The 13,299-nt window shown below is 33.2% G+C and overlaps 1 protein-coding gene across 1 annotated transcript; it reads right to left on the bottom strand.

Annotated features, from left to right (window-relative positions):
• Positions 1-12: 12 nt before the first annotated feature.
• Positions 13-13,292, bottom strand: LOC109586899 (E3 ubiquitin-protein ligase rnf213-alpha-like). Its single transcript, XM_020003130.1, has 34 exons — positions 13,212-13,292; positions 12,856-13,164; positions 12,169-12,800; positions 11,960-12,116; positions 11,417-11,634; positions 11,084-11,365; positions 10,165-11,039; positions 10,043-10,122; positions 9,911-9,988; positions 9,756-9,862; positions 9,569-9,707; positions 9,335-9,524; positions 9,037-9,286; positions 8,856-8,987; positions 8,708-8,810; positions 7,354-7,510; positions 7,155-7,308; positions 7,024-7,109; positions 5,916-6,113; positions 5,715-5,867; positions 5,432-5,549; positions 5,162-5,391; positions 5,026-5,111; positions 4,246-4,388; positions 1,891-1,968; positions 1,755-1,844; positions 1,509-1,705; positions 1,244-1,466; positions 966-1,196; positions 790-920; positions 615-740; positions 259-563; positions 109-215; positions 13-64 (listed from the first exon to the last, which is right to left on the bottom strand). Exons 1-34 carry the CDS (start codon positions 13,240-13,242, stop codon positions 20-22), a joined length of 6,441 nt encoding a protein of 2,146 aa, XP_019858689.1. The 5' UTR covers positions 13,243-13,292; the 3' UTR covers positions 13-19.
• Between the last annotated feature and the right edge of the window lie 7 nt (positions 13,293-13,299).

Below are 13,299 nucleotides of genomic sequence, written 5' to 3'. Positions count from 1 at the left end.
TGATGAAATCGAATAACCTTTAATTTCCTTCACTGTAAAGTAACAGCATCCCTTTTTTTAATGTCTAAAATAGAGATGCTTTTTACATAACTACAAAATTATAGTTACCAGCTTTCCTCTATATTCTGCTATAAAATACTCAAAGAAGTACAAACTTTGAAAAGCAAATAATTTCTTCTTTCCAGCTTGACTTTCACAATGAATGACAAAATGGCCTTAAGGGAAATGGAACATTTATAATAGTGAAGAGTTACTTACTTGGTATATTTCTCTGTTTTGTCAATTCTAATGTGGTGTTAAATGCTGCTGCTAAAAATGATTTGGATTTTTTACACTTCAACAACACAACAGCATTGTTATATAATCGTTTCATCAAAGGAGAGGATAAAATTGCTGGAATTACTTCATTAAGTTCTGGAAGTCTTTCAAGGAAACATTTATACGGATCAAAGCCTTCAGTTGCAGTAAATCCACTGAAATTACGTTTGATAGCATGCCTCAGTTGAGGTATAGTAAGAATAGTGCCTGTTGACTCTGTCATCCAATGGAGCATCTTGATGAGACTAGATATACAGTTATAAAATAAAATTAAAAAAAATTAGAATAGAATATACCTATAATAATCTCTAAGACCAAAAAATTCTCTCGGTTGGTTTTTAAATATTTCATGATATGCACGAGCAAGATTCTCAAAGTAGCTAGCAAGTCGTGATTCTGCACCTTTGTCAGAACAAATTCCTCTACATTTATAAAAAAATTAAATTTGCAACAAAAATATAGTCAACAAACTTTGCACTGTCTATAAGATCTTTAATAGATGGCTCACTTCTCCTGACTAAAATTCCTCTATTCATTTTAGCTGGATCCAATGCCCAATTAGATATACCAACAAATGCTACACGATCTTCTCTTTTGACACGCTAAGATATAACTTGTATGAAATTTAACACTTATCAATTGTTTACCATGTCAGTACTACCAGTTCCTTCTGTTCCATCCTCTAAAAGTGGATGCAGAGACTTCAATGGTAAATAAGGAGATGCTTCAGCCAATCCAACCTCATCTAATACAACAACTGATACAAAAGAACTGTCATTTTTTTTCCTCTTTTCTTGATATTTAACAGCAGAGTGAAATACATCCTTGATGCTAGCTGCAGTTGATAATTCACTGCACTGATAGGAATGAAGATGAACCTAAAATTAGAAGAAGTCACTTGTATTCTAGAATCATATAAATTTACATGATTAAATTGTCTCAGAGTTTTATTCTTAGAATTTTGTCCTCTCATTGAATTTTGAATTATGGTCTTTGCTAGTGACTTTGAGCTACCAGGTTTCCCAACTAGAAACAGTGGAATACGTAACTGAATGCATACAAACATCATAAACAAGTTTTCTTTCAATGCTGCATTCCTTGCTATATTTTCTTCAATAGACATACAGTCAAGTAACTTATCATGATACCTAAAAATTATAATAATACAATCATAAATGCTTGATGCTTACTGAGATAACATTGGTCTATAATTACGTGCATGATGTGCTGACAAACACTTAAATTTCGAGGTATATATAATAATATGATCTTCAAATTTTGTTCTGGCATTAGCTTTATCAACATCTTGTGAGTCAAGTCTAGCAAAGTATGACACTGTAAGTGCCAATAATAAAGATTCAGTTGCTTTTGAAGTTTTTTTTTGAGTCTAGAAATTGTTAAAATGTAATAATTAACTACTGCAAAAATTAACTTACAGGAAATAAAGCAATAAATCTTGTGTAAAAAAACTTAAAGAATATCATAGCTCGCTCTACATCTCGAAGACTAACAAAACTACATTCATCCTAAATAATTTTATCATAATTAAATAACAAGCTATTTCAAATAAACCTTATTGTCCTTTAAATATCTTTGACATTCTGCAAGAACATGAGCAATAGCGCGAAGTACTTCCTTTTCATTTATTTCCTACAATAAATACAATGTATGTAAAGCAAAAATAAGGTTTATCATCTGAATGATTTCATTTTTAATTCAAGAAAAACAGTCTTGTTCTGCTTCTTCACTTGAAGGGGCATGGCGAAACTATTAAGCAATACACTTTTGTAAAAAATCTAATTTTGATGAAAACCAGCTCAAACTTGCTACACAACATACAAACTTGTACATGTATTATGCACCAAAAAATTTTTTTAAAAAGAAAGAATTTTCTTCAAGTCATTTCTGGAAAAATTTGTTAAAGACCATGCATGACTTTAGTGAAATTTTTTAAGTAACGTAAAAATTATAAAAATGAATAATTCTCTTCTAGTCATTTTTGGTGAAACTTGGCCTAAGACCACAATACAGGGTCTTTGGGATGATTTTGGAGCAACTCTAAAAATGTAGAAAGATTTTAATTTTATTTGAATCAGATCAAAATTTGTAAATAGCACATTAACGTGTATGAATAAAAATGAAAAACTCTAACCATGCAATTCAAAAACACCATGTATTAGATGGTTTGTGAAACTCTAGAGCAACTTTAAAATGCACTAACAAGAAGCTGCACGAGCATTACTATGCCTAAATCCTGTAGGAAACCCTAAAATGGGTCAATATCTGTCATGTATAGGGGGAGGTGCATATAGATTTTAATTATGGTCAAAAATATATAACCGTATACTGGTTTATTTTCGCGGTAATTTTTTTTGCGAATCTTGCATTTCTAAAATTTTGTTGCATTAATTTTTGCAAATAGCTTGCCGACTGTACCACGTGGCAATAGAAATGCAAACTTTTGTGGCGAAAAATTTTGCAAAGGAGCAAGAAACAGCAAAATATGTGAAAATATTTCACTGAGAAAATAAACCGGTATATGGTAGTTTACTACCCTGTTTTATAATTTTCATTCACTAAAGTAAACAATAATTATTAAACCATTATTATTATTAGTATAAGTATTATTATTCACACAGAATGCTTTTGGCATTAATGACTACAACAACATTTAATTAAAAAAATAATGTACAATAATAATTTCAACTTATAGTATAGAGTGTGGGTGCATCAAAGGCACCACCTGTGCTGTATATCTCATACAGCACACTTCCAGTTCATACAGCACAGTTTGTGGTTTCCTGTTGTATAAACTGTGACCCCCCTCCGACAAAGAGCAACATGAGGTAGAAGACTCCACGAGCAGATAGTCCGTCTCTTTTCAGTCTTTTGGTTCTCTTTAGGCTATTCTTCACTTGGCCTTGGGCTGGTGCCTTTGATGCACCCATGCACTATGACCATAAACTAGTAAAATCAAGGTTCCCCTTGTGCTGTACTGAAAATACAGCACTCGAGGTGTGGTCTCGAAAGCAATATAGCACTCGGCTTCGCCTCGTGCTATATGCTTTCTCGACCACACCTCTCATGCTGTATTTCTCATGCTGTATTTTCCATACAGCATGGGAAACCGTGCTTTAACTCATACATAGCACATAAAAATGACTATTTACTGTGCAGCAGAAAATTTAGGAGGGACTAAATTTTGGCAAATTGTATGACTAATGAGTTTTAATTTGGTGAACTGGAGGATTTTATTTTCACAAATGGCAATCAAAACTTTAATTTACTCAGAATTTTCTGGTGCATGGTATATGAGTAATTAAATCAAGTTGCAACCATGTTAACTTTCAAAAATTGCATATAATATGGCTCTAGTCACAAAAGCGTCCACATCACAGCATGAATAGAAATCGAGTAATTGGCAAAAATAAGGAATACTTTTAATCAATTGTGTAGCTGCATGTGCTTAACCATGATGAACTAAGTTGTCTTCACCTAAAAGTATTACTGTTGGGCGTTCTTTTTTTGAGGGCTATGAATTTCAAGTTCCTTTTTTAGTGAAAGTAAAATTTGCAAATCATGACTTCCTAACACCCCTTTTAGCTGACACAATTGCTCCCTGAAGTACATGATTTGACAAAAGACTAACAGAGTTTGAATAAAGCCAAGGAACATCAAGCCTACCATTCGAAAATGGCTGAAAGTAGTCCAAAAAGTCCATTTTTACTATAAAAATGCCCACGTGAAATATGTAACCACACCCCCTTGCAATTAATTTTTATTAGTTGAGGCTACAACATTTGTGTTTTCAGAAAACTCACAAAATTTATAGCTCTAAAAAAGGCGCCTTATGGTATGTGCTTTAGTTATTTTATACACATATATAATCATATAGTTACAACAACAAAAACAGCAATAAAACCATACTTCTTTGAGTCTGTTGTGAACAATTTGATAAATATAGTCTTTTTCAGTGTCACTATCCAATTTTCCAAAATCATACACTAGTGCTTTTAAACTATCAGGAATTTGTAGTACTCTATAAACCAAGTCTCTTAATGGTATTTCCCCTACAATACAATATTATTTTAGAGACAGTTAATTATCACTACAGTCTCACCCCACCCCTTCACTACCTGTGGAGGAAGGGTCTGGAGACACTGCTATCTAAAATGTGTGTAAAGAAGAACACGTGGTTGACCTACATCATGTGACAGAGGAGACCAGATTGGTCAAAATAGCTAAAACAGATGCTTTGCAGCTAAGAACAGTTGAGGATAGAGTCTCTTGGACATCTCTTGCAGATTTGAGAGCTGCAACTCTTCACAGAGTGCCGCAGTGTTTACTTTTTATTGATGATGATGTTTGATTGTAAACACGTGATAGTATTATTACGTCATCAGTGCAATGGCGTCGCTGTAGTAAGCAGCACAGTAATGCTGCTCTTAAACCTTGAGAAAGAAGTCCAGGAGGCATTGCAGACTCCCTCCTTTATTTATTCCTCATTCCTCCTCTTTTGTCTTAAACAGAGCTCTTTGGTCATGTGACTGCTTGTCCTACACATGAGTCGAGCAATCTGATTGGGATGCCAATTCTCTGGCATGAATGTACACATTTTAGATAGTAGTGTCTCCAAACCCTTCCTCTGCAGGTAAGCGAAGGGGTAGAGTGAGACTACTATTACTACTACTTGTTTTAGTAACTTACCTAGTTTTTCAGTTGCTTTTGAAGGTTCTTTATCTCTCCATCCAAGGCCAGCACCTTTTAATTGTTTTATCATGGCTTTTGTATGACTACAATTATAATGATTGTATTATATATAAAAAGGACATTAGTTACATACCGTCTATAAGGATTGCAAGCTGCTACAAACTTTAAAAAAGGTGGTACTGGTTTGCCCCTGCATTTTCCATCACACATGATCTCTTTAATCAAACTGATAACATTGCTAGTGTTAGCTTCGTCAAAGAACACTACAGTATCAACTTTCACCTTTCTGTTCTTTTTTAATGCTTCAGATTCAGCCTCTGTTAAACATTTTATCACATCATTTTCTGTTGTACCTCCATGAATCTGTAATACAATCATATTATGTATGGCACTCGAACATCACCTTTATAATAAACATGTTCTTAATATTTTTGTCATAAGCTGCCACTTTACACATAAAGCGAATGAGATGAGTTTTTCCACAACCAGTTTCTCCCATTAATACAACTGGAATTTGACACCTAGGGGATTTCATGGTATTTTATTCAAAGTATCATTGAAATAAAATAAAATTATTATAAAATAAATTTTGCTTTGCTCAGAAAATTTCAAACACATAGTTGCGATGTCAAATCATTATACATGGTTATAAGTAAGTAACTGATTTTAAAAGATCAAAGACATACCTAAATCGAGTTTGAATACCCATAATCTTGGTTAAGTTATCTTGTGTGAGAACATAATTTTCATCTGGAGATATAATTTCAACCCCATCTTCAATTGAAATATTCATAAAATTTACTAAACGTTTTAGCAGTGTATAGCCTTCATTATCACTCCTATAGAAAAAATATACTTTAGATGATTACCATATTATTTACACTAACCCATGAGATACATTTCTTATCTTCTGCTGAGAAAATTTGGGAACATTCACTTTTAGTGACAAGAATCGTTCAACTTCCGGAGATATTTTCATAGAAAACTTGGATTCACAAAAATTTACAACTTCTAATCCATTTAGTGCCAGTCCAACATGTGTGACTGACTTTCTGTTCTTATTGAAGAATAAGTAAGGATGAAGGCTAAAGTGAAAAATAGGTATTATAATAAATATTTCATACAGGGTTTCCTATGAGATTTTGGCAAAATGCTCGTGCAGCTTGTCAGTGCATGGATTGTCAAGTTGGTCAAAAATTGAGCCAAGACCCAGTACTACACAACAGTACAGAGTATTTTGACAAAAATTATATGGAGAGAATTATTTATTTTATAATTTTTTGATAAATATACATGTTTTTAAATTGAGTAGAAAATTTGAGCCGATAGAGATAATTTTAAAAAACTTTAAAGTTGCTCAAAATTGCACCAATGACAAAAATGGCTAGAAGAGAACTACATGTACATGTATAATGTTGTATGTGTATCAACTTCGAGCTGATTACAATCAAATCTGGATTTGATAATGAAGTTTTCAAAGTTGCTAAAAATCGGGCCAAACAAAACACCCTGCACTATTAACAGCACGGTAGTGTTACTAATTATAATAGGATTCACCCCACTTCAAAATGGCAGCCACAATTTTTGCAGCCTTGCTATACTGGGAAAACAAGCTCCTATGCTTACCAGACTTTTTATAGGACCTTACCTTGACCAGAGGAGTCCAATGGTACTACTAGACTTTGTCTAAGAGGAAACTCAAAAATCGGGAAAATGGCTGTTTTGTTCAGCCACCTTTTTTCATCTTTAGCATAGTGACTTTGGTCAAATTTTGTCAAAAATGGTTAAGAGAGAATTTTCTATGTTTACAATTTTTCTGATGCACATAAAAATTTTGAGCTGATTCCAATCAAAAATTGACTTCTATGAATTTCAAAGTTGCTCCAAATGCAATGTACTGTATTGTATACATACTGTAGTGCTTGTCAGCTCATGAAGCATGCTGATTAGCTCACTTAGCATACATGTACTTTGTGGGAAACCCTAATTTTATACCTGTGTTCCCAATTCTGCCTTGGATTGTGCTGTTTGATTATGTCTTCATTTCCCTCTCTATTAGGCATTGATGATGTTGCAAAATCCTACAAATAAGTAAAAGTGACATTTTATTATTACATGCTATTTACCCGTGACATATCAATCATAAACTTGACAGTAAATTCCTTCAGTCCTTTGACAGTTCGAATTACGTTAGACTGCTCACAAGCACTAAGTTGATGGTTCAAAAACCAAACAAAATGACGTATTTCTTTCCATGTTGGATTTGTAGTACCACAATGCCTATTACAGAAACATTTTAAACAAAACAAAACAAGAAATACTTACTTTATTACAGTTTCTAAACATAGTCTATCAGTATCCTCTAGGGTACCAATGTACTGAAATTTTTCAAGTTCTTGATACTTCCTTGATTCAAAGAGCTTTAAATACTTATAAACTCTTTGATACATTGGCGAACGTAAATCAGTGAGATCACCTTTGTCTTAATCAGAACAAGTAAAACAAAAAAGTATAGCAAAACAATCAAAACAGCTGTGGTACACTAAGTTATTTTAATGATGAAATATTTTCACAACTTTTGCCAATGCATCTTTTATTTGTAAAGACAGAGTAAGTTGGGGCGGGGCTATTGCGTCCCCTGTACTATAAACCAATGTAAAATCTATGTGCAGCGGTCGGAATAGCCCTGGTTAAACAGTCCTCTTTCTCCTTTTATAACTTCTTAACTATAGCAGATACAGGACTGAAGCAAGGACATGTCTATTCTGCATAAGATTCTCTAACTACCAGCACCAAAAAACAGCTTGATCTTTATAAAATGCGGCTAAGCAGCTCTGGCTAAAAATTGTGTTTATAAGCTTTTTTCACATATTATCATCTAGTGATAGTGTTTGTATATCTCCGGTCACTGCATAAATGTCCTGTATACTAGTTAGTATCCGGAGGGTCAGAATAGCCCCCAACAACTAGGTCAGGGAAAGTACTGTTTTCATCAAAACTTTAAGCTGAATTTCACTGATTTCAAGAAAGAACAAATAGAATAGACAAAATAGAACTCATTGACCAATAAAATGAATGAAATAAAGCAAAGAAGAGTGAGTTGTGACTTCGTGAATATTTAATTAGATCATAGTGCAGAAATGGATCGGAATAGCCCCCAGTTACTCTAATTTTAATTCTTCAATAATACTAACTGAAACCAAAATCAGACTGAAGAATTTTTTTGGTGAAAGTATTTCAGTGAAAAAAAATGTAAATTACCGTAGATTGGGAAATTTTTGTGTTAAAAATAATTGGTGTGAAATTTTTTCAAGGTGTTTTATTTTCGTTGGTTGACCCATCTAGGAAATTTTTTTAACACAAAAAATTTTAGATGCATTATAAATGGGACACGTGGCTACTAACTCTTGACAATGGTGGACTGCTATTCGATGGAAGTTGCTCGTGACAGCACTGAAACTGGCAAGGAGCCTCTTGGGTGAGAGCTTCAAGCCTTCATTGGGCTTTAAGAAGAGCCCCGTGCCAGCCGTGCATGCACTACTGCACGTTAGAATAGACTAATTTTGGTAATCTGATTATTCACTGTAGAAAATATTTCGTGTGTCAAAATTTCATGGGTCACTTCAACCACGAAAATATTTTAACAACAAAAATTTCCCGATCTACGGTAGTATCATACCTATGTTTCCTATCATTTCTAATGGCTGGTAGCATTCTTTATTTGGGACAAGATGAAGCAATGACAATGCTCTTCTTGCTTCAGTAAATTTTCTGATGTAACTCTATATTAAAATAAATTATCAAAAAGAATTGTCCTAATTACATACTGCTTCGCTAGGTATTGTCATTTCTATGGCATAAAAATGAGTGGAACGACACCTCCAGATTTGTCCTCTACTGTCACTCAGACCTTGAAGAATTATTATACTAAACAAAATGTCATCAATACTGTGAAGAACCTAAAGAAAAAAATTTTAAAATGCCAAAAATACCATAGCAAAATATTACTTGTTGAGGCACGTCAATATGAATGATGCAAGATTTCAAAACATTTCTCTCAGCCAAAAGCATCTTCAGTACTTCATCAGGAGTAACATCAGGCCCATGTAGAGGAATAGATAGCATCACCTTTGGCTTTTTCTTGCTAATCAATAAGTCTCTCTCCTTCAATACTGCATTAAGCCTATCCTTCATTTTACGAATATGAAGCGATTTGCCAGCAGCAGCTTGCTTTGAATAAATGATGCGAACAAGACACCTACATGTATAATGATTAGACATAATTGAAAAAACAATAATTTTGTACTTTTCTTCATCAATGATGGAGGCATTGATATTCTTGTCATTGGTTTTTGGTATTAAGTGTTTTTTTAAATATCTTTTTAGGATATCAGAATCATCACTTTTTTCCCAATTACGATGAAAGGAATTTAGACGTGTTAAAATATGTGACTTTCCTTCTGATTCATTGCTGCACACAATAACTAACCTGTAATCTGCAAAAACAGTTAAATACTGAAGCTTATACACAATATTTTACTAGTTATTCCTTGAGAAAGACATGACAGCAAATCAATTGCTTTGTCAGCTACCAAATAGCTAAGTTTTTCAGCATGAACTAAACAATAAATTCTTCCTAAATTTTGATCAAACAAAGCTCTCATCCAAAAAACTACTACCTTTGTATTAAAAATATAAATGCATTATCAGCATTCAAGTTTTCTTACTTGTTCAAGGGTTGTGCTTGAAGAGCACAAAAGGATTTCTTCATAGCAGGGCAATGGAGCATCTTCATCTTCGGCATATATTTGAATGACACAATTGAATATTTCATCTTAATAATGAAAATAAAATAATAATCATTTGCTATCAAAACTCTAACCTGCTGGTGTTATAATAAGATTTGGGTGACCCTTTTCAAAAATATTCTCTGAAAAAATTCTCTTGATTTGTTTTCGTTCTTTCATTTACAAATATAAAATTATGATAATAGCTAGATAATTAGCTGCTATACCTCTCAGTTCCGTGATAGTCCTGAGAAAATCTCCAAGATCATTGAGTGACATCATATTTTTGTCATCCATTAGTACATTGCTGAAGTATTTATAATATTATTAAAATATACACTTTACTTACCAGGCAGAATGAATGTCACTGCTTATAAACATTGATACAATAGCAGTAACATCAAAATGAGCAAAATCGGGCAGAACTGATATTTTAATTGGGTTTTGTTCGGAAACTGTCAACGAACAGTCCTGAGAAACTGAAATGCTATTGGTAGATGTAGCAGTAGTTTTTATTGAAAAATATTTATTTCGAAATGTTTCCTCTTCCTTTTCATCTAATTTATCACACCACTCCATTGCATTATATATGTCATTGTGCAGTATTGCTGCTTCAACACTCATGTAATCATCGTACCCACAGCCGACCAATTCATTGTATACTTCTGTCTCTTCCTCATTAAGATTATCAATAGCTTCTTGTAATACAGATATGCTTTCAGTGTCAGATGCATTTAGACTCACTGCATCATCTGCTGAAAGGAGAGAATCAGCTGACTGACCAACTTCAATTGATGACGAAGATGTACTATCCTCCTCATCATTTTCATTAACAATACTAGACTTTTCATCGCACTTCAGTCCTTTCTTTAAAAGCATAGTAGAATCAACTGGTTCCCCAACTACACTATGAAGAAGATAAAAAACCTGAGGATTCACTTCTTTTGATGGATCATTTTTTGTCAATGTCAGCTCTTTTCTAAGAACAATTAGTTGCTCTGTCGTGTAATAATTCAATTCAGGAAACTGATAGCGACAGCTCCATACATTATATATCCAACCAACTAAAATGCTTTCTAAAGTACAGATTTCCTGGTCCAGGCTTCCTAAATCTCGTATGTATTCAGAGCAGTGATATTTCTTCCCCCAGTCAAGGTATACTAAGTGGCCAAAATCCTTTAGCTTCTGAACAGATTCAGAAATGAGAATAATTCTCTTCAGCATCTATTAATATCACAATCAATTATATTCATTACTTATATACTAACTTCTTGAAACAGCTCTTTTTCATCAGCCCATGCCGAGTTCTTCCTTGTAATAAGAACAAGTTTACTTTCAAGTTCATTCAGATCATCAATTGATAATGTTAAATGCTCCTTATCCCAAACTATGCTCAATTCTACTTTGCATTCATGAGAGTCTCCTATAGACTGAATACTATAAGAACCATGTTGATTAATGTTTCTCATTTGAGTCACAGCTCCTTGCTCTATCGATCCCTGCAGTTCTCCAATCCTCTTGTACCATTCAAAATCATTAGTGCAATTTTCCTACGTAATTAAGAACATATTACCATTATTAATTAACTAATACGAACTTACAACTAAAGCAACAGGGTCATCTAAATCAGATAGCTTCTTGTAAGTATCTTCAAAAACTTTCTTCAAACTTATAGTTTTAGTTTGATCAAAGTGGTAAATCAAAGACGAAAATTTGCTACACAACTCTGATAAATTTGTTAATTTATCCTGTATTTCATCTCCTCCTTCAGCCAATGTGTCTAATACTACTCCAATGAATGTCTCCATTGCATTTAAATCTGGAAAAATAGCTTTCGTTACTACATTTGTTCACAATAATGTAAATACTGTAGGGCCCCTTTTTTTCAAGAGCCGTAAATTTTGCAAATTTTGCAACTTTTTGAAGATTCGCAAAAATTACTTCTACAAAAATCAAATTATTAAGGTAAAAGATGACAAAAGGCATAAATTTGTGAAAATTAAATCCACAAAACAGATTTTTAGGCAAATTTGTGAAATTTACAGCCCTAAAAAAGGTGTCCTATACGGTAAACATCATAATAATTGTACACTTGCATAAACATTAGGTTTAGTAGTTTGCAATTACTGTGCCATATTATATACCTTCACTTTTAGACAAAATCCAATCTCGAAGCTCCTTGTTTTCAGCAAACATTCTTATAGAATCTTTAACTTCCCTTGTTTGCTCATTAGTTTTTTTCATGAACTCTAAAATTTCTTTTCTTCTTGCAACAGATTTAATTTCAGTAGTTTCAAGATCCTATATCATTGCAATATTAAACGCATTCAAATTTGGGTAAATTTACACTAACAATTTCAGAGAATGCAAGGAATTCATCAGGTTCAACTTCAAAATAATGGAGTATGTCTAAAAAATTTTTTGCTTCTGTCAATAAGGGAGACACACCTTTCCACAAAGCAATGCTGCTGGCAACTTCATTGATCCAAGATGCAGGTGTAGTTTTTATAGATTTTGTAAAAAATCTGGACAAACTGCATGGCTTTTGAAATGAGAAAGCCAAGGCAGCTTCCAAAGAATTTTTTGAAACTTTTGATAACATGAGAGCATTTTCTAGGCGACTTAACATGGAAACAATGACACCATAGGATTTATTACGAAACAAAGTGTCAATCTCATGAAGACTAATTGTTTCATCTCTCAGTTTTATTAGAATACAAGTGCAGGATTCAAAAGCAGCTTCCACAGCATTAGCAATTTGAGACCAAGTGTCTGAACTGTTCAATTGTCTAACTTGAACCTTGCATTGCTGGTGAAAAATATCATTCTTAAGCTCTTCACAAGTCATTATGGCACAAGGTATTAACAGTGGTTTGACAGGATCAGCAACTTCCAAAGAAGGATACTTCCAACATTTTTCCCCATCTTCAACACATAACTCATTGATACGCATACCATCAATAACAAGTGGTGATATTTCACAAACTATAAAAGTAAAACACAATGACAAATCAGTCCACATTTAGATTAAAATTAATACCTTCAAAATCTTTCTGTAACCCTTTATCTAAATAATTAACAAAGTTAAGAAGAAGTGCTTCATGAAACTGAAACAACGCTATCTTGTTATTGGCTGAATCCATCGCTTTTTTAAAATCCTTAAGATCTATGTGTAACTTTAATAGCCTCAGTATTGGACACAAATGATCATTCCATCTCCTCTCAATCATCTTAAAAAGATTGACTGAAGATATTCCTGAAATCATACAGTGTTGGGAATGCTGGATAACAGCAAGCAATTTCTGAAATAAAGAATGTGAAAGCTTTGAAAAGCCTTCACAATCAGAACCTAAAAATAAGGCATATATACTAACTGTGTAACATCATGCTTAATACCACTGTAGGAAGTAAGGATTACAGGCCACATTTCAAATTCCAGAATAGATGCAATACTAATACATTCAGGATTAGGATACTTTTTTTC

This window comes from Amphimedon queenslandica, unplaced genomic scaffold (assembly GCF_000090795.2).
Source record: "Amphimedon queenslandica unplaced genomic scaffold, v1.1 AMPQUscaffold_12751, whole genome shotgun sequence".
Classification (NCBI taxonomy): Eukaryota; Metazoa; Porifera; class Demospongiae; order Haplosclerida; family Niphatidae; genus Amphimedon; species Amphimedon queenslandica.
Note: the sequence above shows the minus strand (reverse complement) of the source record. Positions and strands in the feature narration are given on the sequence as shown.